We start from the raw sequence: 26978 nt of genomic DNA on the forward strand, positions 1-26978 counted from the left end.
GTCTTTAGAAACTTTTTCTTTTAGAAGAACGCTAGTCTTTCACCTCATTTTATGTATGTCAGTGTATTTAAACAGTTTCTTTTTTGTAGCAGATTAAAAACTTTAAACACTTCTCTTAGAGAGGTATTGATGGAACCTTCAAATAAAATCTTTGTTTATAGAACACAGGAATAGCTGGATATTAAATCAAAAAATGTTTCTCATAAATATTAAGTTGACTCCCAATTCACATTTTACACTCTCATTAACATTTCACACATTGTTTCTGTTCAACCAATTTCAGAACGTCATGAAAAAGTTGAGTGGTAGGTTGGGTAATAGGGTAACATAATGGGACCCTTTTTTCCAAGGCTGGCATGTGAATAAAGTACCTGCAAATCATAAAACGAAACAAAATAGAGAGCTTTAAAAGCAAGACTTTTCACACTGGTCACATCAGTACGTACACACTTACTGGCGTAGCGTTGTTGGGTGTGGGAGTCTAACCTGCAGCATTTTTTAGCCCTCCAGCCTCCCCCATGTGTGACCTAGAAGACCTCTGATATGTATGCCTTTCAGCTCATTGAAGCACTTTGCTTCAGCAAAGCGAATTGCATTAATAATGTATCAGTTGTCAAAGCATTAATAAGGAAGCCAGGACTGTCCTCACCGCAGGGTGGGCTGAGGCTCCTGCCTCTTGTTTTCTCAGGCTATACATAGCAAGAAGTTGAAATGAGTCAAGCTGGGGTGACCACTAGGGCCAAATCAAGAGGGAAGAGGAGAGTTCGTCCCCACGGCCTCAGTAAAAGTACAGTTGACCCTTGAACAACATGGGTTTGGTCTGCATGGGTCCACTTATACTTGGATTGTTTCAATAAGTATACAAAAATACATGTCTAGAACATCGTGAGCAAGACTTATAGAAATATGTGTTAATATGTGTTAATAATATGTGTTAATAAAATATGTGTTAATAAACTTTATGTTATCGGAATGGCTTCTGGTCAGCAATAGGCTATTAGTAGTTAAATTTGGGTGGAGTCAAAAGTTATATGTGGATTTTCAACTGCATGGGGGTTGGCGCCCCTAACCACAACATTGTTCAAGGGGCAACTGTATAGCAAAGGCCAGGGGAGAGACAAAAGTAAGAAAATCTTTAGCCAGCCTCTCGGATGGCTTAAAAGATTGGTTGTCAACCCTGGATGCACATTAGAATCACCCGGACGGTTCATTTTAAATGTCAATGCCGAGGCGCAACCCCAGACAAACTGAACAGAGCTTCTACATCTGATACCTGTGTATCAGTATTTTTTAATAGTCCCGCTACTGATTCTATGCATGGCAGGTTGAAAGTCACTTGTGTAAAAACAAGGATCACAAACCTAAATGCCCACAGATAACACAGTAGGAGGAACGGTAAGAGTAAGGACAGAGAGAGGAGACAGTGGCAAACTAAACAGTGCATGATCTACCTAAGAAGGTAGCTGCTTTTGAGCCCTGACCAACTATTGTCATGTAGGCATGTGACACTATTTTTGCCATTGTTCTGATTTTTAAATGTGCATAACTATTTTTTTAAAATTCGTTTGTGTGATCCATGCTACAACATGGATGAACCTTGAAAACATCATGCTAAGTGAAAGAAGCCAGACACAAAGGCCATATGTTGTATGATTATATTTGTATGAAATGTCTAGAATAGGCAAATCCACAGAGACAGAAAGTAGATTAGTGGTTGCCAGGACCTGGGGTGTGACTGCTTCATGGGTAACAGGTTTCTTTGAGAGTGATGAAAATGTTTGGCAATTAGAGAGGGGTGATGGTTGCACAACATTGTGAAATGTATTAAAAGCCACTGAGTTGCACACTTTAAAATGTTTAAAGTGGTGAATTTCATGCTATATGAATTTTACCTCAAAAAAAGTGAGGAAAAAATTGGGTTGCGTGCACCAACTCAGAGTGGGCCCAACAAAACTGTTTTATGGGAGCCAGAGTGGAACCTACGGTTTAAAACCACATGGATGAAAAACAGGATCCACAAGCTGGACTGTAACATTTTTTAAAGCAAATCTTTAGGCCATAATATATGCCTTCACATCCTTGTATGTCTCCATCCAAACTGGTAGCAAAGCTATGCCTGCTGCACCCTTTTCACCTTAAGTTAGACACAACCTAGGGTTTTTTTCCTTGATAGGTGCTAATGAAGGGGTGTATGGCTAAGTGCATTTGGCTTTGGCAGCCTATACATAGAAGTAGGAACCCCTGAGGTGCAGAACAAGCTGACTAATGAAACAAAGGCTTTTTGCTCATGTTCTTTCTTACTATTTTGTTATGGAGAGTAAGAGAGGGGTAAATGAAAGAAACAAACAAAAAAACCCCTAATAACTGCATTCATCGTTTCTCCTTTATCAATTGTTTTTCTTTCCCAGTGACTCAGTTAATTCACAGCCCATAATATATTGTCTCCTTTAGTAGGGTTGGTTACTTTCCATTACAGCATGTTAAAATCATTAACATGATTCTGTGAGATAGATGCTGGTTGAAATCAAGACAATGAGGGAGAAACAGTTCTTCAGAGAGAGCTTTGATAAAAAGACTAGTGAACTAGTCTTTTCTGGCCTGGGAATGTGCTTCAAGTGGCAATGGTTCTTAGAGCACCACCTGCCCCGCCCCTGCCCCCCCCCACCAAATCCTACCTTACCACAGTAAGGTAACTATTTTATCAAAGTAAAATATTATTAAAAACAAAAATTAGAATTTCCCTTTGTCACTTAATCTTCTAAATATTGGGCAGTGTTGTAGTTTTGCATGAAAATCAGAAATGAGTGGATTTTACTGCAGATAGGATTCCGACTTTTTCTTACCTGAATTCTTCTCTGTAGTCATCCCTAATATACTCAGCTAGTTTTGCTGTACTGCAGGCAGCTCTTGAAGATGTAAAACTGCTGGTATAAAAGAACTGCTTGGCCAGGACTTAGCAGCTGAAATGAAGCTGAAAGCCCCTTCACAATTCTGGCCACAAAAGTAATCTAGACAAGGAAAGTGCAGTTACACGTAGGCTGCATGACACCTGTAAGAGCACCTACTTCAGCTGGAATCTCAACTATAAATCTAGGCTGAGGTCCTCACCACCCTTACACCCATGCCCTTGCATTGTGCTATTTCTTATTGAAATGGTACTCAGAGAGCACCAGACCATAGACCAATTGGGTTTACCAATAGCCCCCCTACAAGCAGGGTCAGAACTAGTACTGACTGTCAAAGAAGTTTGTCTCCAAAGTGGAAGGAGAGCATTGGAAGTATAAATTTAGGCTACTGTAAAAAAACAGAAGGGAAAACTCGTGCTCTTTCAGGCTCTAGTAAGCAGGTCATTCTGGATGTCCCTTAAATTAGTACCAATAAATGTGGACTTTTCTATTGATGTTGCTACAGACCATTGCTAAGTAGGGCAGGTGATTTGAAGTGAGGTTTCCCCATTTCAGATCCATTTACACATTTTGACTAGGTATTGTGTCGGGCAAACGCAGGTTGAGGTCAGAGAGTCTGGAGCAGGGAAACAAAGCAATGGCCATATGGGGATTAAATTTTTAATTTCTTTAGCATCTTGCTCCGACCAAGTAAGAGAATCAGCCAGCACTGACTGGGATGGTGTATTCAATGATCCCAACAGGTTCCTTGCTTGCAAATTTCTCTCAAATGGTCTGTTTCTATCCAGACTCTTTAGAAATGGGTTAATACCAAAGCTTTAAACAGTGTTAGTGGTCCTTTTGCCATCTTTCATCCTGACATGCTTTATGGTCACAGTCTGGGCTCATAATCAACTCAGTTCCTTTGGTGAACCAACCCTAGAGGTTGAGAAGGAAACTTTCCTGTTGCTTGTAGTTTTTAGGACCCCGTCTGGAACCACCGCACAGAAAAAGGAAGGGTTTTGCATCTTGCACATAATATCTTCTGGGCTGGGAATGACTATAACTGTACAACACTCTGAAGTGGCCCTGAGATTGGTTGGGGTCTATGTGCTGCTAAAGGAGCCAAGTTCTTGGGTTCAGTCTCTGTATAATGTAATTGGCTGTACTACTGACAAGTGTACCCTCTGCCTCCAGCCAAGTTTTTGGAAACATATGTCACAGAGATCTGGCAAGAGAATCTAGATTCCCTAGGACAGACTCAACATCACTCTAGAAAAATACCTCAAAGCAGAAAATCACTGATGGTTAAGAGAGGCATCTTCATATTTGGAAAGAGAACATAATACCACATGTCAAATCCTCCATTAGCAACGAAAATTTAGTTTGGGTTACTACCTTTTGAAAAGTTTTCCATTTAAATCTATGTTGATTGAATAGACAAATACATGAATGAATAAAGGGAAAGTAAGTTTGGGGACGTGAAAAGAGATTAGGGGATAAAGCCTTTATTAGAATTAATTCAGCAGATATTTTATTTAGCATCTATTGTGTGCCTAGCACAACAGACATAGCTCCTACTCTTACGGCACCTGGAGTCTGTTTGGGGAGAAAGACATTGTATCAATCTATCATGAGTTATGCTGTGGTAACAAATCTCACAAAACGTCAATGCTTTGCTTAATACAACAAAGGTTTACTATTTGCTCACACTGTATGTCCCTTAAGGGTCAGTAGGGGGTTCTGCTCATTGTAGTCACTCAGGACCATATGGAGTATTGCCAGTCACCATGCCAGAAGGAAAAAAGAAGGCAGGGAAGCATGCACTGGCTCCTAAACCTTTGCGCAAGAAGTGACGTAGGTTACTTCTGCTCAGATTCCATTGGCCAAAGCAAAAACAGAGAGCCACCTAATTTCAAGTGGGGAAGGATGTACGCTCCTACTACGTGCCTGGAAGGAGAGAGAGCCAGAATATGTGTGGACACTAATGGCTACCACAATAAAGAACCAAATAATAACACAAACACGTGTGACTGCAACAGTGACAAGTCCTATGAAGAAAAGGAAGAAGACGCCCTGCTATGATTGTGTGCCCATAATGGGGGAATCTTACCTAGTCAGAGGTGAGAGAATCATCCCCCCCACCCTGCACCAGGAAGGGGCACTGAGGCCTGAAGGACAAGTAGGGGTTAACTAGGTGGAAAAGGGAGGGGAAAGTGTTTGAGGAGGGTAGACCGAGGGAATGGTAAAGATCCTGTGACGGTGTTGGGGGTGAGCAGTGGGTATGAGACCGACATGGAAGAGTGAGGCAACTGATGAGGCTGGAGGGTCATAATATGTACAGCCTTGTCGGCCATATTAAGAAGTTTAGTCTTTATTTGTTATATCTTTCTTTATTACGAGAGATTTAAAGCAAGGGATGACATAATCAGATTTTTATTTTGAATAGGTTCCTCTGACTGTAGTCCGGTGGGAAGATAGGACAGACCATGTAGATGCAATTATAATGCCAAGGAGAGAGATGGTGATATTACAGACCAGGATGGTGGCTGCCAGGACAGAGTGGCCAGAGTATTAAAAGTGTTATATTCGTACTTGCCAACTCACACTCAGTGTTTAAGATAAATGTTCATTTTTTCCACTTAATTATACAGCTAGTATTTTAATATTCTGTTTTCTGCATATATCTTAGGGCTTTTCCTTAAACAAAGATCACATTTAAGATGTCATTTCAGTACCTTAAACATTCAGGCCCCAAATATAAAAACATTTTATTTTGGTTAATAAAATCATCAAATTTACATTTTCTTCTGTTTTATAAACTTGACCACTTACAGAGAAATTTTGTTTTATTAATTAAGCACAAGAGCATCTGTTTCGTTAGCCTTGAGTGGTAGTTTTGTTTCTGCTTCTAGGTACTTACTATGGGAGGACGACTTTGTAGAAAGGACATCATCCAGCTAATAGCAAACTTTGATGACCCCAATCCAAGATTTCCCTAAAAGATTCAAGGAAATAAACAAGTTATATTCATGAAGTTCAAGTTTTAAAAAGATACCTAAAAAGATATTCATTCTCAAATACATTTTATCCTGTTTAATCAAATCTTTAAAATCAGTATTTAGGAAAATAAGCTAGATGAACACTTAAGAGCAAAAGCAGTACTATCATTTAAATCAACTAATTTTGGAGATTATCTCTAGTACAAACATTTTTAAGGTATATTATTAATCATATAATATATATATCATGTGATAGTCATGACATATATAATAATCACACAATATAGTATGTATAATAAAAACGTACCTGCTGAAAGACAAGAAGTATCTGATATAAAAGTGCGGTAGCTGTATCTGTATATTCCAGGATAAGCTTCTGTAACTAGAATTTTAAATAGTAATCCATGCAATATCATTGGCAGAGCCAGAAAATGATCATTTCTCCTGGTTCTCTTTAAGTATTTATAAAAGAATTTATGATCAACAAAAAATATTAGTGTGGTTAATTTTCTTGTTCTGTTTGATTCAGTCATTCTCAAAAAAGTGGCTCTCATAAAATGAGTGCACATTTAATAATGGCTAAGAAAGCAGGTCAGGGGAAGAAGATACAAGGTCCTACAGAGTACTAACACACAAAAAAATTGCACACTTAATTTGCAAAATCATTCAGATCAGCAACCCTGCTTCCTTTCAAGAATGTAGAAATTTGCTCCCCAGAATTAAAGTGGGAGATTCTCTGGGGAATTTAGTCTTATGCCCAACTTGAAGGATAACTCCTTCTGTGGTATGGGTAAATATAGGGTTAGAGACATTTTGTTGCTGTTGTTCTCAAGAAATCCAAACAGTTGGTGAAGCTGTCTTCTAGCCCATAGGCCATTTGGTGCATGAGAAAGAACTGTGTCTGTAGGCATGCTACAGGCCAACACATTTTCCCTGACCGTATTCTTTGCAAGGAAGAGCTCTATTTTGAAATCTCCCACTCTATTAGACCTTGGAACCAGAATTTATATGATTTGCTCATGGCTTCACTAATAGCCCAGGTGCAAAAGATAAGCAGATCCCAAAACAGGAAATTCAGACCTACCTATACTGCCCACTAAATATTTTCATATGGAAATATCAAAGGCAAATCAAATAAACTGATCCAAAACCAAGCTCATTATTTCCCCTTTAAACCTACTCTTCTTGTTGTAATTCTTATCTGTCACCCAGGCCAGAATCTAGAAGTCATCTAATCTTAACTCTTTATTTTCCCATCAACTTATCAACTCAGTTTCCTAAAAATTTCTGGAATCTTTCCTCTTCACAACTACTATCCCTTTTTTTCATTTATTTATTCAACAAACATGCATCAGACACTGTACTAGTTGGAGTACTGTACTGTACTAATGGAGAGTAACAAGAGACATGGTTCCTGCCCTCATGGAATATACAGTCTAGTGGGGAACAGACATCAGTCTAATAATCACATAAATTGCATAGTTACAAACTGAGACAAGGGCTATGAAAGAAAAACACAGGAAGGTAGGAAAGCTCTAAAAAGAAAGCCTAGTTTTGTTTAGGGGTCAAGGAAGGCTTTCTTCTGGCCCATATCATCCCTCACCTGGACTACAGCACTAGCTTCTTAACACCTCTGCCTGTCAGTCTTGCTTCCATCCTCCTCCTTCATCCCTAATTCCCTCACTCCACTGTTGATATTGGTATCATAGATGCTCTGTATACAGTCTGCTATAACACATTGATGTTGTATTTGACTAACATCTGTCTATCCAACTCGACTCTAAACTAATGAGGGCAGAGATTGTATCTATTTTGCTTCTCGTTTGGACCCCACTGCCTAGCACACTGTTTAGCTCATAACAGATGCTCAATAAATATTTATTGAATGAATGAGTGAATTTAAGAGTTTTCTAAAACATAACTCTGATTGTATGTTCAACAACTATGAACTCATGTCCCATCCTTTAAAGAAATTCTGTGTTGGCCTACTCAAAAGCAACTAATAATAACCTGATTTATTCTCTCAGAATAAGTGCATTATAGGCACTTTGATATCTCTAATGTTTTAGTAAAACTTTAGAAAAATAAGTAACTGTAAGTTTGCACTACTTAGATAGGTAAGGAAATGGTAAACTAAGGCAAGAACGTTAATCCTAAAATCTCTAAGACAGTGCTTTTTTACCCGTTAGACCCTTGCTGTGGAATTATATATGTAAATATTTTATATAGAGACAAATATAAACAGATTAATGTATAAAGAATAATAATTTTTCTTAGTATGCATACTTTAAAACATATAAAATGGATATAATATTGACAGAATAGCTATCTAAATTTTGAGATTAATAATGTATTTACTCTTTGATTTAATTATCTTTCTATATTCTACAATGTCATGGTCCACATAGAAGAACCCAGGACCCCTATATGTTGTAGTTAGTCTGTTCCAAAATTCTCATCTCACCTCAGCATCAAAAGACATCTCAACTAAAGCTGAATCAGCCACCAACTGGATGTCAAAACAGGACAAGATTTTGGAATCTGAGGCTCGCTAATTAAAATTACCAAGAGGTTAAATAGTGTTCCCCTGAAAAAAAAATAAAGGCAATTAATGAGAAAAGTTAAAAAAAAATAGCAGTGACACAAAGTTTGCAGAAACTGAGTGTAATTATACTTCCAAGTATGAAGCATGGCAGACCATTCTTTTTTTTTTTAATTGAGATATAGTCGATTTACAATATTATATTTGTTTCAGGTATACAATATAGTGATTCAAAAATTTTATAGATTATACTCCATTTATAGTTATTATAAAATATTGGCTGTATTCCCCATTTTGTACAATATATCCTTATAGCTTATTTATTTTATACGTAGTAGTTTGCCCTCTTAATTCCCTGTGTCTGTCTTGCCCCTTCCCCCTTCCCTCTGCCCACTGGTAAGCACTAGTTTGTTCTCTATATCTGTGAGTCTGTTTCTTTTTTGTCAGATTCATTAGTTTTATATTTTAGATTCCACATATAAGTGATATCATACAGTGTTTGTCTTTCACTGTTTGACTTATTTCACTAAGTGTAACACCCTCCAGGTCCATTCATGTTGTTGCAAATGGCAAAATTTTATTCTTTTTTAGAGCTGAGTAATATTCCATTGTGTGTGTGTGTGTGTGTGTGTGTGTGTGTGTGTGTACACACACACACACACACACACATATATATACACACTACACACACACTACATCTTCTTTGTCCATTCATCTGTTAATGGACAAGAAGGTTGCATCCATATTTTGGCTATTATAAATAATGCTGCTATGAACATTGAAGTGCATGTATCTTTTCAAACTAGTGTTTCTCATTTTGTTTAGATACATACCCAGGAGTGGAATTGCTGGATCATATGGTAATTCTATTTTTAATTTTTTGAGAAACCTCCATACTGTTTTCCATAGTGGCTGCACCAATTTACATTCCCACCAACAGTGTACAAGAGTTCCCTTTTTTCCACATCCTCACCAACATTTGTATTTGTGGTCTTTTTGATGATAGTCATTCTGGCAGATGTGAGGTGCTATCTCACTGTGGTTTTGATTTGCATTTCTCTGATGACTAGTGATGTCGAGCATCTTTTCGTGTGCCTGTTTGCCATCTGTATGTCTTCTTCAAATAAATGTCTTTTCAGCTCTTCTGCCCATTTTTTAATCGGGTTGTTTGGGGGGTTTTTTGCATTGAGTTGTATGAGTTATTATATATTTTGGATATTAATCTTTTATCAGTCATATCATTTGCAAATATTTTCTCCCATTCAGTAGGTTGTCTTTTCGTCTTGTCAATGGTTTCCTTTGCTGTGCAAAAGCTTTTAAGTTTAATTAGGTCCCATTTGTTCATTTTTGCTTTTGTTTCCTTTGCCTTAGGAGACAGATCCAAAACAGCATTGCTACAATCCATGTCAAAGAGTGTTCTGCCTATGTTTTCTTCTAGGAGTTTTATGGTTTATGGTCTTACATTTAGGTCTCTAACCCATTTCGAGTTTATTTTTGTATATGGTATGAGAAAATGTTCTAATTCCATTCTTTTACAAGCTGTCCAGTTTTCCCGGCACCACTTACTGAAGAGGCTGTCTTTTCTCCATTGTATATTCTTACATCCTTTGTTGTAGATTAACTGACCATAAGTGAATGGGTTTATTTCTGAGCTCTCTATTCTGTTCCATTGATCTATGTGTCTGTTTTCGTGCCAGTACCATATTGTTTTGATTATTGTAGCTTTGTAATATAGTCTGAAGTCAGGGAGCACGATACCTCTGTTTTTTCTCAAGGTTGTTTTGGCTATATGGGGTCTTTTGTGTTTCCATACAAGTTTTTAAATTGTTTGCTCTAGTTCTGTGAAAAATGCCATTGGTATTTTGATAGGGATTATATTGAATCTGTAGATTGCCTTGGGTAATATGGTCATTTTAAGGATATTAACTCTTCCAATTCATGAACACAGTATATCTTTCCATCTGTTTGTGTCATCTTCAATTTCTTTCATCAGTGTCTTACAGTTTTCTGAGGTAGGTTTTACCTCAGAAAACTATAAGGTAGGTTTACCTCCCTTAGGTAGGTTTATTCCTCCTTAGGTAAGTTTATTCCTAGGTATTTTATCTTCTTGATGCAATTGTAAATGAGATTGTTTTGTTTTGTTTTTTATGAAGTGGTAATTCATCATGGTTTTTTAAATTGATGTATAGTTGATGTACAATATTATATGTTACAGGCGTACAGTATACTGATTCACAATTTTTAAAGGTTCTACTCCATTTATAGTTATTATAAAATATTGGCCATATTCCCCATGTTGTATAATATATCCTTGTAGCTTATTTTATACATAATAGTTTGTACCTCTTAATCCCTACCCCTATATTGCCCCTCCCAGGATTGTTTTCTTAATTTCACTTTCTGATAGTTCATTGTTAGTGTATAGAAATGCAACAGATTTCTGTGTATTAATTTTGAATCCTGCAACTTTACCCAATTCATTGATGAGCTCTAGTAGTTTTTAGTGGTGATTGCAGATCATTCTTGACTGAACTTTTGTATCCCTAGACATGCAAACAAATGTCTAGTGATAAAACATTTAAGTGAAAATATAATTTCTTGGTCTTTTGGTTCAGAAAAAATATAGTTCTAGAAGTTCACTTAGCTTGGAAAGCTTAGGGAATCTGGATTTAAGGGAAATTTGAGTGATTTAAATTATAGCAGTATTTCCCAAAGGGCTTTTTATGGATTACTAATTCCAGGCAATATTATAGTCAAAATAGGTTCTGTGGTCAAAGGAAGTATGGGAAATACTTGGGTAAGCCAAGTTCACTGGATAGCTTTACTACAGGACTTCTCAGAGATTTTATATCTGTTTATCTCTGGGACAAAGAAACAGTATGAAGCATTTCTTAAAACACTTATCGCTTAAGTTTTTTGACTCGAGAAACCTTTTTTTAACAAAGCATTTCAGAGGTTTACTGTTCCACTGAAGATCACTAGCTATTAGTGAATAAAACTAGTGTTAAACTTGAAGTCTTTTGATTTCAAACAAAAATGTGGACTGTTAGTACAGTCCACTAATGTACACTAATAACTCACTTAAATGTTACTATATATTTGAATCATAGTATTTGAAAATAAAAAGGCACACACACAAAAAATCAAAATTCAAAACGTGCATCCTGAGTAGCTGGGTTAGTAACCCTATTTTCATATGTATAGTACAATCCATGTATGGTTGAAAAGGAGCTGAAGGCAGACCACTGAAAATATCAGTTGCCTAACTGAAGTCAGTATCAGAGTAGCTTGGACAGATAGGAACAATAAAAGAATTTACATATAGGACTGTATAAAAATTCTCTATAACCTTAAGCATTCCTTTCATAATGGAATAAAGAAGAATATAAACAATCCTTGTTTAGTAATATTTGAGGATTCCTAATCTTTTTACAATCATTTAAATCATTTCCATGATAAGAAGTTTACCAAAATTCTACTAGAAATATAATTCCCCTCATTTCTCCAACTCAAAAAACAAGTCTAGGGCTTCCCTGGTGGCGCAGTGGTTAAGAATCCGCCAGCCAATTCAGGGGACATGGGTTCAAGCCCTGGTCCAGGAAGATCCCACATGCTGCAGAGCAACTAAGCCCATGCACCACAACTACTGAGCCTGCGCTCTAGAGTCCATGAGCCACAACTACTGAGCCCATGTGCCACAACTAATGAAGCCCGCACGCCTAAAGCCCGTGCTCCACAACAAGAGGAGCCACTGCAATGAGAGACCTGCGCACTGCAAGGAAGAGTAGCCCCCGCTCACCACAACTAGAAAAAAGAAAGCCCGCGTGCAGCAACAAAGACCCAACGCAGCCAAAAATAACTAACTAACTAAATTAATTAATTTTTTTAAAAAAACAAGTCTAGTTCTCATATCTGCAAAAGAAGTTAGAACGCTGTCAGTTAGCACATCGCTCAAAAAAGCAGGATATGTCCTACAGGATATTTGCTAATGTTTTATTCAGGCTGTTTTATAAAACTGCCAGTCTATTTTCAGAAGACACTTCCAAAATCAACAAAGCACTCCATTTAGAAGCTTTTCCTGATATTATGTTTGAATTGACATTCCATTCACTGTTATATTTAATTATAGTCCTTTATTTTCAGCAACAGCTTCATTTCAAAGTATCATATAACCTAGGCTACGGGAAGGAACTCTCAAATTCTGAGTCACTTGCTGTGGTAATACATGAATTCAACCATAAGGATACTGAACAAAAAGAAAGAATTATGGCATATTTCAAGAATACAATGAAGTGGGTTAAACAAATAAAGTTTCTACTTATGAAAAAAATAAAGAGAAAAATGCTGAAATGAATAAATGCTTTTTTATTTGCTCAAATGGAGTTTAATTTGAAATCTATCCCTTCTGCCAACTCAATTTAAAATCCATTAAGCCAATAATAGATAAAAGAATTTTAATCTAAAATGGTAGTTTCATCCTGACTTATTATAATAGACTTATTATAGGGTTGACATCACACCCTTAAAAATGGTACCAACAGTTTGATACTTTCATTGTTTAGATTTTTATTATTTCTAATGTAAGAATTTTTAATGTATTAAAGTATCTTAAAATACAGACTTTGAAGGTCAAACTCATGGTCTCATAAGTCATCTTATGTTATTGTGGTAGGCAGAATTTTAATATGGCTTCCAAGATTTTCATCCCATGGTATATACACTATATGATCCCTTCCCCTAAAGTATGGTCAAGACCTGTGAATCTATTAGGCTATCAGTCTTGTCATTATGTTATGTTAGATGAGAAAGGTGAAGAGATTTTGCGAATATAATTAAGATCCCCAATTAGTTGACTTTTGAGTTAATCAAAGAGAGATTATCCTGAGTGGGCCTGATCTAATGAGGTGAGCCCTTTAAAGGAGAGTTTAGGCCTTTCCTGAGCTCAGAGATATTCCTGCCAAGAAGCAAGCTGTCATGAGTTTTATAGCTATAAGGAAATTAATTCCGCTAACAACTACCCAAATGAGCTTGGAAGAGGGCCCCAAGCCTCGGATGAGACTGCAGCCCCAGCCAACACCTTGATTGAAGCCTTATGAAACCCTGAGCAGAGGATCCAGCTAAGCTGTGCCCAAATTTCCTGATCTACAGAAACTGTGACATAATAAGTGTATGTTGTTTGAAGCCACTAAATTTGTGGTAATTTGTTACATGGCAATAGAAGATTATTAGTTGTATTAAACATTTATGGTGGTAGTTAATGGTATAAGTAACATGATTTGACCCATATGAATATCAAAATTGACTGAAAAGTTAGTGTTACAACCAGACTCTACTATAGCAATATAATATATATATCAAAGGGCATGAAAAGAATTAGACATATCAGGAAAGAGGCTTGATGTAGTAGGTCTAATGTGGTTGAACCAAGTTAAGACAGAACAATTAAAATGCAACACTTTACAACAGAGATTGGTAAGAATGATTTTCTCCATTTTGGATAAAGAAACCTAGGGACCAAAAGGTGGACAAAAAGGGTAACATGACTTAGCAATACTTTCAGTGTGGGAGATGATGTAAATATCATTCATAATATTGAATCTCTCTCTTGGAGATTGGGAAAATGGCAGTACCATCAACTGCATAAAGAAGTATGCAGAGAAAATAACAGAGTATATTTTCCTTGTATGCTGTAAAGCAGGGGTCAACAAACTATGGCCTGCAGTCCAAATAGCCTAGAACCTGTTTTTGTAAATAAAGCTTTATTGGAACACAGCTGTGCCCATTCCTTTGCATATTGTCTATGGGTGCTTTTGTGACAATGGCAGCATTAAGTAATTTCAACAGAGACTATATGGCCTGAAAAGCCAAAAACATTTACTATATGGCCTTTTAAAAAAATCTTTGGTTGCGTTGGGTCTCCGTTGCTGTATGCGGGCTTTCTCTAGTTGTGGTGAGTGGGGGCTACTCTTTTTTTTTTTTTTGAATTTTATTTTATTGATTTTTTATACAGCAGGTTCTTATTAGTTATATATTTTATACATATTAGCATATATATGTCAATCCAAATGTCCCAATTTATTCCACAGCCACCACCGCACCTGACACTTTCCCCTTTGGTTTCCATACATTTGTTCTCTACATCTGTGTCTATTTCTGCCCTGCAAACCAGTTCATCTGTACCATTTTTCTAGGTTCCACATATATGTGTTAACATACAATATTTGTTTTTCTCTTTCTGACTTACTTCACTCTGTATAACAGTCTCTAGATCCATCCACGTCTCTACAAATGACCCAATTTCGTTCCCTTTTATGGCCGAGTACTATTCCATTGTATATATGTACCACACCTTCTTTATCCATTCATCTGTCGATGTGCATTTAGGTTGCTTCCATGACCTGGCTATTGTAAATAGTGCTGCAATGAACATTGGGGTGCATGTGTCTTTTTGAATTATGGATTTCTCTAGGCATATGCCCAGTAGTGGGATCGCTGGGTCATATGGTAGTTCTATTTGTAGTTTTTTAAGGAACCTCCATACTGTTCTCCATAGTGGCTGTATCAATTTACATTCCCACCACCGGTGCAAGAGCGTTCCCTTTTCTCCACACCCTCTCCAGCATTTGTTGTTTGTAGATTTTCTAATGATGCCCACTCTAACTGGTGTGAGGTGATACCTCATTGTAGTTTTGATTTGCATTTCTCTAATAACTGGTGATGTTGAGAAGCTTTTCATGTACTTCTTGGTCATCTGTATGTCTTCTTTGGAGAAATGTCTATTTAGGTCTTCTGCCCATTTTTTGATTGGGTTGTTTGTTTTTTAAATATTGACCCAGCACCACTCATTGAAGAGACTGTCTTTTCTCCATTGTATATCCTCGCCTCCTTTGGCATAGATTAGTCGACCATAGGTGCGTGGGTTTATCTCTGGGCTTTCTATCCTGTTCCATTTATCTATATTTCTGTTTTTATGCCAATACCATATTGTCTTGATCACTGTAGCTTTTTAGTATAGTCTGAAGTCAGGGAGTCTGATTCCTCCAGCTCCATTTTTTTCCCCCAAGACTGCTTTGACTTGACTGGGTCTTTTGTGTCTCCATACAAATTTTAAGATTTTTTGTTCTAGTTCCATAAAAAACGCCATTGGTAGTTTGATAGGGATTGCACTGAATCTGTAGATTGCTTTGGGTAGTATAGTCATTTTCACAATATTGATTCTTCCAATCCAAGTACATGGTATATCTCTCCATCTGTTTGTGACATCTTTGATTTCTTTCATCAGCATCTTATAGTTTTCTGAGTACAGGTCTTTTACCTCCTTAGGTAGGTTTATTCCTAGGTATTTTATTCTTTTTGTTGCAGTGGTGAATGGAATTGTTTCCTTAATTTCCCTTTCTGATATTTCGTTGTTAGTGTATAAGAATGCAAGAGATTTCTGTGCATTAATTTTGTATCCTGCAACTTTACCAAATTCATTGATTAGCTCGAGTAGTTTTCTGGTGGCATCTTTAGGATTCTCTATGTATAGTATCAGGTCATCTGCAAACAGTGACAGTTTTGCTTCTTCTTTTCCAATTTGTATTCCGTGTGTTTCTTTTTCTTCTCTGACTGCCGTGGCTAGGACTTCCAAAACTATGTTGAATAATAGTGGTGAGAGTGGACATCCTTGTCTTCTTCCTGATCTTAGAGGAAATGCTATTAGTTTTTCACCATTGAGAATGATGTTTGCTGTGGGTTTGTTGTATATGGCCTTTATTATGATGAGGTAGGTTCCCTCTATGCCCACTTTCTGGAGAGTTTTTATCAAAAATCAGTGTTGAATTTTGTCAAAAGCTTTTTCTGCGTCTATTGAGATGATCATATTGTTTTTTGTTGTTGTTGTTTGCGGTACGCGAGCCTCTCACTGTTGTGGCCCCTCCTGTTGCGGAGCACAGGCTCTGGAATGCAGGCTCAGTGGCCATGGCTCACGAGCCCAGCCGCTCCGTGGCATGTGGGATCTTCCCGGACCGGGGCACGAACCCGTGTCCCCTGCATCAGACGGCGGACTCTCAACCACTGCACCACCAGGGAAGCCCGATCATATTGTTTTTAATTCTTCACTTTGTTAATATGGTGTATGACATTGATGAATTTGCGTATATTGGAGAATCCTTGCATCCCTGGGATAAATCCCACTTGATCATGGTGTATGATCCTTTTAATGTGTTGTTGGATTCTGTTTGCTAGTATTTTTGCATCTATATTTATCCGTGATATTGGTCTGTAATTTTCTTTTTGTGTAGAATCTTTATCTGGTTTTGGTATCAGGGTGATGGTGGCCTTGTAGAATGAGTTTGGGGGTGTTCCTCCCTCTGCTATGTTTTGGAAGAGTTTGAGAAGGATAGGTGTTAGCTCTTCTCTAAATGTTTGATAGAATTCGCCTGTGAAGCCATCTGGTCCTGGGCTTTTGTTTGTTGGAAGATTTTTAATCACAGTTTCAATTTCATTACTTGTGATTGGTCTGTTCATATTTTCTATTTCTTCCTGGTTCAGTCTTGGAAGGTTATACCTTTCTAAGAATGTGTCCATTTCTTCCAGGTTGTCCATTTTATTGGCATGGAGTTGCTTGTAGTGTTCTCTTAGGATGCTTTGTATTTCTGTGGTGTCCATTGTAACTTCTCCTTTTTCATTTCTAACTTTATTAATTTGAGTCCTCTCCCTCTTTTTCTTGATGATTCTGGCTAAAGGTTTATCAGTTTTGTTTATCTTCTCAAAGAACCAGCTTTTAGTTTTATTAATCTTTGCTATTGTTTTCTTTGTTTCTATTTCATTTATTTCTGCTCTGATCTTTATGATTTCTTTCCTTCTACTAACTTTGGGTTTTGTTTGTTCTTTTTCTAGTTCTTTCAGGTTTAAGGTTAGATTGTTTATTTGAGATTTTTCTTGCTTCTTGAGTTAGGCTTGTATTGCTATAAACTTCCCTTTTAGAACTGCTTTGCTGCATCCCATAGGTTTTGGATCGTTGTGTTTTTGTTATAATTTGTCTCTACGTATTTTTTGATTTCTTCAGTGATCTCTTGGTTATTTATAACGTATTGTTTAGCTTCCATGTGTTTGTGTTTTTAACGTTTTTTTCCCTGTAATTGATTTCTAATCTCATAGCGTTGTGGTCGGAACACATGCTTGATATGATTTCAGTTTTCTTAAATTTACTGAGGCTTGATTTGTGACCCAAGATATGATCTATTCTGGAGAATGTTCCATGCGCACTTGAGAAGAAAGTGTAATCTGCTGTTTTGGGATGGAATGTCCTATAAATATCAATTAAATCTATCTGGCCTATTGTGCCATTTAAAGCTTCTGTTTCCTTATTAATTTTATGTTTGGATGATCTGTCCATTGGTGTAAATGAGGTGTTAAAGTCCCCCACTATTATTGTGTTATTGTCAATTTCCTCTTTTATAGCTGTTAGCAGTTGCCTTATGTATTGAGGTGCTTCTATGTTGGGTGCATATATATTTATAATTGTTATATCTTCTTCTTGGTTTGATCCCTCGATCGTTATGTAGTGTCCTTCCTTGCCTCTTGTAACATTCTTTATTTTAAAGTCTATTTTATCCGATATGAGTATTGCTACTCCAGCTTTCTTTTGATTTCCATTTGCATGGAATACCTTTTTCCATCCCCTCAGTTTCAGTCTGTATGTGTCCCTAGGTCTGAAGTGGGTCTCTTGTAGACAGCATATATATGGGTCTTGTTCTTGTATCCATTCAGCGAGCCTGTGTCTTTTGGTTGGAGCATTTAATCCATTCACATTTAAGGTAGTTATCAATATGTATGTTCCTATTACCGTTTTCTTAATTGTCATGGGTTTGTTTTTGTAGGTCCTTTTCTTCTCTTGTGTTTCCCAGTTAGAGAGGTTCATTTAGCATTTGTTGTAGAGCTGGTTTGGTGGTGCTGAATTCTCTTAGCTTTTGCTTGTCTTAAAGTTTTTGATTTCTCTGTTGAATCTGAATGAGATCCTTGCTGGGTAGAGTAATATTTGTTGTACGTTCTTCCCTTTCATCACTTTAAATATATTGTGCCACTCCCTTGTGGCTCGTAGAGTTTCTGCTGGGAAATCAGCTGTTAACCTTATGGGAGTTCCTTGTATGTTATTTGTCGTTTTTCCCTTGCTGCTTTCAATAATTTTTCTTTGTCTTTAATTTTTGCCAGTTTGATTACTGTGTCTTGGCGTGTTTCTCCTTGCGTTTATCCTGCCTGGGACTCTCTGCGCTTCTGGGACTTGGATGGCTATTTCCTTTCCCATGTTAGGGAAGTTTTCGGCTATAATCTCTTCAAATATTTTCTCACGTCCTTTCTCTCTTCTCCTCTGGAACCCCTATAATGTGAATATTGTTGTGTTTAATGTTGTCCCAGAGGTCTCTTGGGCTGTCTTCATTTTTCATTCTTTTTTCTTTATTTTGTTCCATGGCAGTGAATTCCACCATTCTGTCCTCCAGAAATCTTTTTCTGGAAATCTTTTTCTGGAAGGTTGCCTATCTCCACTTCATTTTTCTTTTTTTTGGGGTTTTATCTTGTTGCTTCACCTGGTACAAAGTCCTTTGCCTTTTCATTTTGTCTATCTTTCTGTGAATGTGGTTTTCCTTCAACAGGCTGCAGAATTGTAGTTCTTCTTGCTTCTGCTGTCTGCCCTCTGGTGGATGAAGCTATCTAAGACGCTTGTGCAAGCTTCCTGATGGGAGGGACTGTTGGTGGGTAGAGCTGGATGTTGCTCTGATAGGCAGAGCTCAGTAAAACTTTAATCTGCTTGTCTGCTCATGGGTGGGGCTGGGTTACCTCCCTGATGGTTGTTTGGCCTGAGGTGACCCAACACTGGAGCCTACCCAGCTTTTTGGTGGGGCTAATGGCAGACTCTGGGAGGGCTCACACCAAGGAGCACTTCCCAGAACTTCTGCTGCCAGTGTGCTTGTCCTCACGGTGAGACACAGCCACCCCCGCCTCTGCAGGAGACCCTCCAACACTAACAGGTAGGTCTGGTTCAGTCTCCTATGGGGTCACTGATCCTTCCCCTGGGTCCCGATGCACACACTACTTTGTGTGTGCCCTCCAAGAGTGGAGTCTCTGTTTCCTATAGTCCTGTTGAAGTCCTGCAATCAAATCCCACTAGCCTTCAAAGTCTGATTCTCTACGAATTCCTCCTCCCATTGCCAGACCTCCGTGTTTGGGTGCCCGACGTGGGGCTCACAACCTTCACTCCAATGGGTGGTATAAGTGTTGTCCAGTTTCTGAGTCACCCACCCAGCAGTTATGGGATTTGATTTTATTGTGATTGCGCCCCTCCTACTATCTCATTGTGGCTTCTCCTTTGTCTTTGGATGTGGGGTATCTTTGGTGAGTTCCAGTGTCTTCTTGTCAATGATTGTTCAGCAATTAGTTGTGATTCTGGTGCTCTTGCAAGAGGGAATGAGGGCATGTCCTTCTACTCCGCCATCTTGAGCCAATCTCTTGGAGCTGCTTTTGATGTTAATCATTTGACCAACAAGACAAATTCAGGATTTAGTCCAGAGTATAGTTATCACTGAGACACCTGCACCCTGCAGATCCCAGAAGCTTGTGGGGGCCCTCCGGGGGCTACTCTTTGTTCCAGTGCGCAGGCTTCTCATTGCGGTGGCTTCTCTTATTGGGGAGCATGGGCTCCAGGTGCACGGGCTTCAGTAGTTGTGGCTCGCGGGCTCTAGTGCACAGGCTCAGTAGTTGTGGCACACAGGCTCAGTTGCTCTGTGGCATGTGGGATCTTCCCGGACCAGGGCTCGAACCCGTGTCCACTGCATTGGCAGGGGGGTTCTTAACTATTGAGCCACCAGGGAAACCCATACTATATGGCCTTTTGCAGAAATGTTTGACCATCCCTGCTATAATGCACAGTATGCCCATAGTCCCTGGCACATAGCAAGTTGCTTAAGGTATGTTAATGAGTATTATCATTAAAATTTATTTGTAAAGGTCTCTAATAAATAGCCTGGACAAATATTGCTAAAAGTTCTTATTCTTCCCTCTGGTTTAAATGTTTCAGAGTCCATGGCTCTCATCCTTCTTCCACCTTCTAGTCCAAGAAATATAGATAAACAATTGATATGGGTAGAAAAAAATTAAGATTTTAGTCAGACCATTGCCCAAGGGTGTAATTCATAGCCTGTAAATCTCATAAAAAGATCAAGCAGATAATATGCAAAACATGCAAACACATACTTTCTGTGGCAAAGAATGCTGTTGTCCCTCACTATACGTTCTTCCATTCTTCCTTTAAATTACAGATGTCCCATTGCCATCTATAGTTTAGCTAGGCACACAGCTGTCCAACTACAGATGCATTTTGCAGCCTCTTCTGCAGCTAGAAACACCATGTGCCTAAAGTTCTCACCAACAGAAGGTAAGCAAAAGTCTTATTCGCCTTGCTTAAAAAGGAAAGTTGCTTGCCCTTTACTTCTCTTCCTGATTCCCACAGGGAGTTATGAAAGCAAGCAATTTAGCCAGCTAACCATGAGGACAAAGATAGCATGATAGAAGATAGCAGAGCAACAAAAAGGAGGGAACCTAAGTCTCTGGCTGATCTCGTAGAGGAAAAGCATGGCTATTAACTCGGTACTGTTATGTAAGAATGATGTAAATTTCTATCTTCTTTGGGCCACATATCTTGGAGTATCTTACAACAGCTTTCCCTCCAATGTCATTCACTCCAAGGTCACACAATTATATACTAAAGGGAGCTACTATAGTTCCTGCCTTTGCAATATGGATAAAAGAGTACTCTAGAAAATTCTAATAGAGACCCCCTCATTTTTAACGTATGATGGTTCATTTGGTCTTTTTCAGGCAATGACAAAAGATAAACTTATGCTAACAAAATCTTTGTGCCCCCCAATAATCAGAGAGAACTCAGTATGTTAATTAATCTATTTATCACAGAAGGAAGTGAGACAAAAGAGTTTAATATATTTACAAGGGGATTGAACAGAGAAGTCAAGAGAGTTGAGTTCTGGAAGACACTCAGTAGAATAGTTAATGGGCTGCAACTGCAAGGTCTCAATTTTTAAAAGGCCTTACTTCTTAGCTGCCAATGTGTTCAGGGGTGATGGCTCAGTTTCTGTTTCTCTGAACATCAGTCCCAGAGTCTGTATAATTTCAATGCATGCCCTAGAAAACAAAGAGAAAAAAAATCACGGAAATGGCATGATTTCATTGTAAGTTAAGAATTCCACAAAATCAGTAATGCTCAATAGAACTGCATTCAGATAGCCATGTAGAAAAAAGTATAGGAAGGAAATTCTATATATTAAATTGCCAACATTGGTTGAGTGTCTACTCTGTGACTGCTACATAGTAAGCACTCAAAAATATTTGTTGAATGAATGAATTAACAGGTGCATGTCAGGATTAAAAGTCATTTACATATTGATTTTTGCACTTACTTTTTGCAAAGTTTTAAAGATAATCACACTATTTTTAAACTACATTTAATAATTTTAACTGTTTCAAGTAGTAATTTCTGGCTCAAAATTTCAAAGGTAAAAAAGGGAATACAGTGAAAGGTGTCTTTTATTCATACACTCATTTTTTTCCCTTTTGGGACAGCCAGTATTACTAGTTTCTTGTGTAGTTTTTCTTTAACTATACAATTAGAACAAAATAAATGCTATTTTTAAAAAATCTATATGAAGCAAAACTTGCTGCACTATTAATCATTAATACAGTATATATTTTGCCCAGTGCCTTCCATTTATCTTGAACATCCTAGGGAAAAAAATGTCTATGATTATCCAGTTAGTACTTACACCAGCTCATCAACACTTTGGTTTTTATTTTGATGTGCATTCTTATCCCTAGACTCTGGCAAGTACTCATGAAGTTTGTTCACTAGGAAATAAAAAAAGGTCACTGGTCTGTGAAAGCAAGCAGGAAAGAAGACAGTAGTTAAGGTATCTGTTGGCAAAACTCTCAATTCTTACATAATAAAAATAAGAAGAAATGATTTGTTCTTCAATTAGGGAGAAAGTGATTTACATTCTCTTTCATTAACACTAGCATAACCCAAATTGAAAATATACTTTTACTTACAACCAGGAGACCATTGTCTGGTGAACAGAGCCAGAGCTAAAACCTAGCGGGTGATGCTGAGAGATGCCTTCTAGGCCCAGCTTCACCATTAATAGTGAAGATTATCCAGAAGTAGGTGTGTAACCTTAGGCCAGTCATTCAGTCACCGTGGAATAATAATATTAAATGGGGGCCACTATATTTCCTGACTTTCCAAAGTAATTTGGCCTTTGTGAGGACATAATGAAATAATGGCTAGAAAAGCACTCATTTAAAACTGTTTACTAATTCAGAAACAAATGTACAGCACTGGTTTAGCCTATGAAGATGGTGCAGAATGATTTTAATACTTCTGTTAATACAGTGGAAATGTAGATTGCCACTTCTGCCAAAATAAACACTGACTTAAGAGTGTGGGAACCAGGTTTTTTGTGTTCCTATCCAGTCTCATGAGATAATTGAGCATGAAAATAAGCACAGGCCCATGAAATCAGGCAAGTTGGTACTAATGAGAATAGGATATAATTGCTTCTCTTTTCTTTTCCTCTACTGTTCATTTTTTTCCCAGCACTTTCGTTTACTAGTGGCAACTTAGACTCTTCGTTTAGACAGGTATATGTGTGCTCAGAAGAGGCTGAGGATGGCAAGTGGAGAGAGGGAAGGACAAAAGGAGCAGGACGTACACCTTGGCCCTCTCAGGAGTGCTGGGGTTGCAGAGTGTGATAACTTTACACGCTGACTCTGGAGCCAGGTTCTTTGAGTTCAAATACCAGCTCTGCCACTGGGTAGCTGTAGGACATTTGGCAGATTACTTATACATTCTGTGACTTTTCATCTCTAAAAGGGGATTAATAGAATCACCTCATGAGGTTGATGTTAGGATTAAGTAAGATATTTGTAGGGCTTCCCTGGTGGCGCAGCGGTTGAGAGTCCGCCTGCCGATGCAGGGGACACGGGTTCGTACCCCGGTCTGGGAAGATCCCACATGCCGCGGAGCAGCTGGGCCCGTGAGCCACGGCCGCTGAGCCTGCGTGTCCGGAGCCTGTGCTCCGCACCAGGAGAGGCCACAGCAGTGAAAAGATATTATTTGTAAAGCCTGAACAGTACTCAACATATTGTATGTGCTTAATAAATATCAGTTATTATTGTGATCTCCCACCGCTCAGTGGTTCAGGAATTTTCACTTATAAAATATCTTCTGCCTACCAGCAACAACATGAAAGAGTCTCAAAAATATTATGTCAAAAGAAGCCAAAAAACAAAAAAAGAAGCCAAACACAAAAGTGTACATAGTGTACAATTCCATGTAAGTGGAATTCTAGGACAGGCAAAACTAATCTATGACAACAGAAAGTACAATAGTTGCCTGAGGCCAGGGGTCAGAGGAAACTGACTGCCAGAGGGCACGAGGTAGCCCTAAGGGGTGATAGAAATGTTCTCAGTTTTGACTATACAGATATATACATTTGTTAAAACTCTTAACAATGCACTCAAAAATATGTGCACTTTATTATACGTAAATTGGACGCCAGTATTTCTCCAAAGAAGATATACAAATTGCCAATAAGCATGGGGGAAAATGCTTAACATCACTAATCATTAGGGAAATGCAAATCAAAACTATTAGGTACCTCCAACACCCATTAGAATGGCTACTATCAAAAGATCAGTAAAGGGCTTCCCTGGTGGAACAGTGGTTGAGAGTCCGCCTGCCAATGCAGGGGACACGGGTTCGTGCCCCGGTCCGGGAAGATCCCACATGCCTCGGAGGGCTGGGCCCGTGAGCCATGGCCGCTGAGCCTGCGCATCCGGAGCCTGTGCTCCACAACTGGAGAGGCCACAACAGTGAGAGGCCCGCATAACGCAAAAAAAAAAATCAGTAAATAACAAGGATGTGGAAAAACTGGAGCCCTTATGCACTGTTGGTGGGAATGTAAAATGGTATAGCTGCTGTGAAAAGCAGTATAGCAGTGCCTCAAAAAATTAAAAATAAAATTGCCATATGATTTAGCAATTCTGCTTCCAACTATACTCCCAAAAGATTGAAAGCAGGGTCTCAAAGAGATACTTACACACCCATGTTCATAACAGCATTATTCACAGTAGGTAAAATGTGGAAGCAACCCAACTGCTAATCAATGGATGAATGGATAAATAACATGTGGTATTACATACCTGGAATATTATTCAACCTTAAAATGAAGGAAATTCTGACGTATACTATAACATCAATGAATCTGGAAGACATCATGCCAAGTGAGATAAGCCAGTCACAAAATGACAAATGCTGTATAATTCCTCTTACATGAGATATTTAGAATAGTCAAACTCATAGAAGCGCAAAGAAGAATTGTGGTTGCCAGGGGCTGGGGGAAAGGGGAAATGGGGTGTTGTTGTTTAATGAATATAGTTTCAGTTTTGTAAGATGGAAAGAGTTCTGAAGAAGGATGGTGGTGATAGATATACAACATGAGTGCCTAACACTGAACGAGACACTTAAAAATGGTTAAGTTGGTAAATTTTATGTTGTACGTATTTTACCATAGTTTTTAAAAACTGAAGGAAATAAAACTTCATGAAGAAAAAAAGAAGGGCTGGGAAATAACATGTCTAGAGAACTCTTTCATTCATTCATTGAACATGTAACTATTGATTGCAGCCATGTGGCAGGTACTATACTAAGTAATGAGAATAACATCTTAAGCAAAACTGTCAAACTGGACATGGTGTCTGTACTCCTAAAGCTTGCAGTTTAGTCAACCTGTACAAAAGTGTTCTCGTAATTTAAAATTTTTCTTGTAATAAAATTGAAGAATAAAAATTACCTACAGAGGAAAATTATACCCCAATGAAGTTGATTTTTAAAAGGGAAGATTATATACATTTGACCCTTGAACAACACGGGATCTGAGTATAACTTACAGTCAGCCCTCCATATCTGCGGTTCCACACCTTGGATTTAACTAACCGTAATCGTGTAGTACTTTAGTATTTACTATTGAAAAAATCAACATATAAGTGGACCCAAGCAGTTCAAACTAATGTTGTTCAAGGGTCAACTGTATATATTATGATTATATAATATTATATTGTTTATTATATGATTATAATAATTGTATTATTAATTATAAGAATATGCCTATAGTTATTCATTATATTAATTTTATTATAATTTTTAAATATATATGTATAATTTCCCATCCTCTTACCCAAGAACCAAAAATTAAAGCTGCCTCTAATCTCCCCACCCCAGTGTGGGTTCTTAAGGGAGCTTCACATAAACTTATATTCTGCAGGGAGCCCAGCACAAAGCTGGAAAAAAACACTGCTTTAGCTTAAGGCTATCATAACCATTTAAATAAAAGAGCTCCTAAAAGAAGATTAAAATGTTGAGTTTTACTAGTCATATTTGTTAACTCTGTGTAAATGAATATGAGACTAGATTTTGGTTGCAGATTAGAGAGAGAACATAAGGCTACCAGCTCTGAGGGACACAACGTACTCCACTGAAGTAGGGAAAGACCCCAAACAGGGAGACTACCCATGTGCCTTTTATTTCCCTCTCTATTCACTTTGGCCTTTCATTTTTGCCCAAACAGGGACTACCCATGTGCCTTTTATTTCCCTCTCTATTCACTTTGGCCTTTCATTTTTGACAACTAAATTAGAAGATCCTCCCTCTATTGTAGTCCATCTAAGGACATTACATTAAAGAACGGCTGCAGAATTTTCAAGTAAGAAGCAGAACATGAACGCTTTACTCCTAGACTTCCAATCAGGTTAATTTTTCACAAGAGAATGAAATTTCAATTTATTATGAATTGATTGTGTGACCTGATATATGCAGGCATTACATTAGGCCTTAGGGAGAATACAAAGATGAGTATGACCCATGCCTGTCCTGAAGAAGCTTATAGAATACTATGGTAAATAAAAAAATACATACCAAGCAAAAGGGAGAATGTCGGTGCTAATTCTTGAGGGTAGGGACTGTGTCTTAGTCATGGTTGCATTTCTAGTGCCTATTACTACTAGCACAGAATAGGCATGCGACGAATGTTTATTGAATCGTTAAAGTGCTATGGGAGATGCTGTAGAAATGCATTGTCCAGTACAGAAGCCTCTAGCCACATGTGGTTATTTACATTTAAATTGACTAAAACTGAATAAAATTAATGTTTCACTTCCTTGGTCACTAGCCACGTTCAAGTGCTTAATAGCCGCATGTGGCTAGGTGGCTACTTTATTGAACAGTGCAGATTATAAAATATCAAGGAGAGTTCTAAGGCACAGAACTGCCATAGCAGATCAAAAAGAGGAAGGTACCAAAGTTCTCCATTGAGGAAAGGCAGAAGAACAGCATTTGAGATGAGCCTTGGAGAATGAATGGGTAGGATTTTAACAGGAGAAAATGGAAAGCGTATCCTAGAGAAAGCAATAGTAGGGGAAAACGTGGAGGGGCTGGGAAGGGCA

At 38.0% G+C, this 26978-nt stretch overlaps 1 protein-coding gene across 1 annotated transcript in view; it reads right to left on the reverse strand.

Moving 5' to 3' along the window:
• Positions 1 to 244: 244 nt before the first annotated feature.
• The window catches only part of CUNH12orf56 (chromosome unknown C12orf56 homolog), a 66190-nt gene continuing 39456 nt past the window's right edge, over positions 245 to 26978 (reverse strand). The window contains 10 exon segments of the mRNA XM_007447393.1: positions 245 to 371; positions 2844 to 2882; positions 2884 to 3008; positions 5809 to 5883; positions 6195 to 6269; positions 8352 to 8410; positions 8413 to 8474; positions 21516 to 21605; positions 22244 to 22338; positions 22340 to 22351. Coding sequence (XP_007447455.1) covers positions 245 to 371; positions 2844 to 2882; positions 2884 to 3008; positions 5809 to 5883; positions 6195 to 6269; positions 8352 to 8410; positions 8413 to 8474; positions 21516 to 21605; positions 22244 to 22338; positions 22340 to 22351 — 759 coding nt within the window.

The sequence above is a fragment of the Lipotes vexillifer genome, unplaced genomic scaffold (assembly GCF_000442215.2).
Source record: "Lipotes vexillifer unplaced genomic scaffold, Lipotes_vexillifer_v1.1 scaffold170, whole genome shotgun sequence".
Taxonomy (NCBI): Eukaryota; Metazoa; Chordata; class Mammalia; order Artiodactyla; family Lipotidae; genus Lipotes; species Lipotes vexillifer.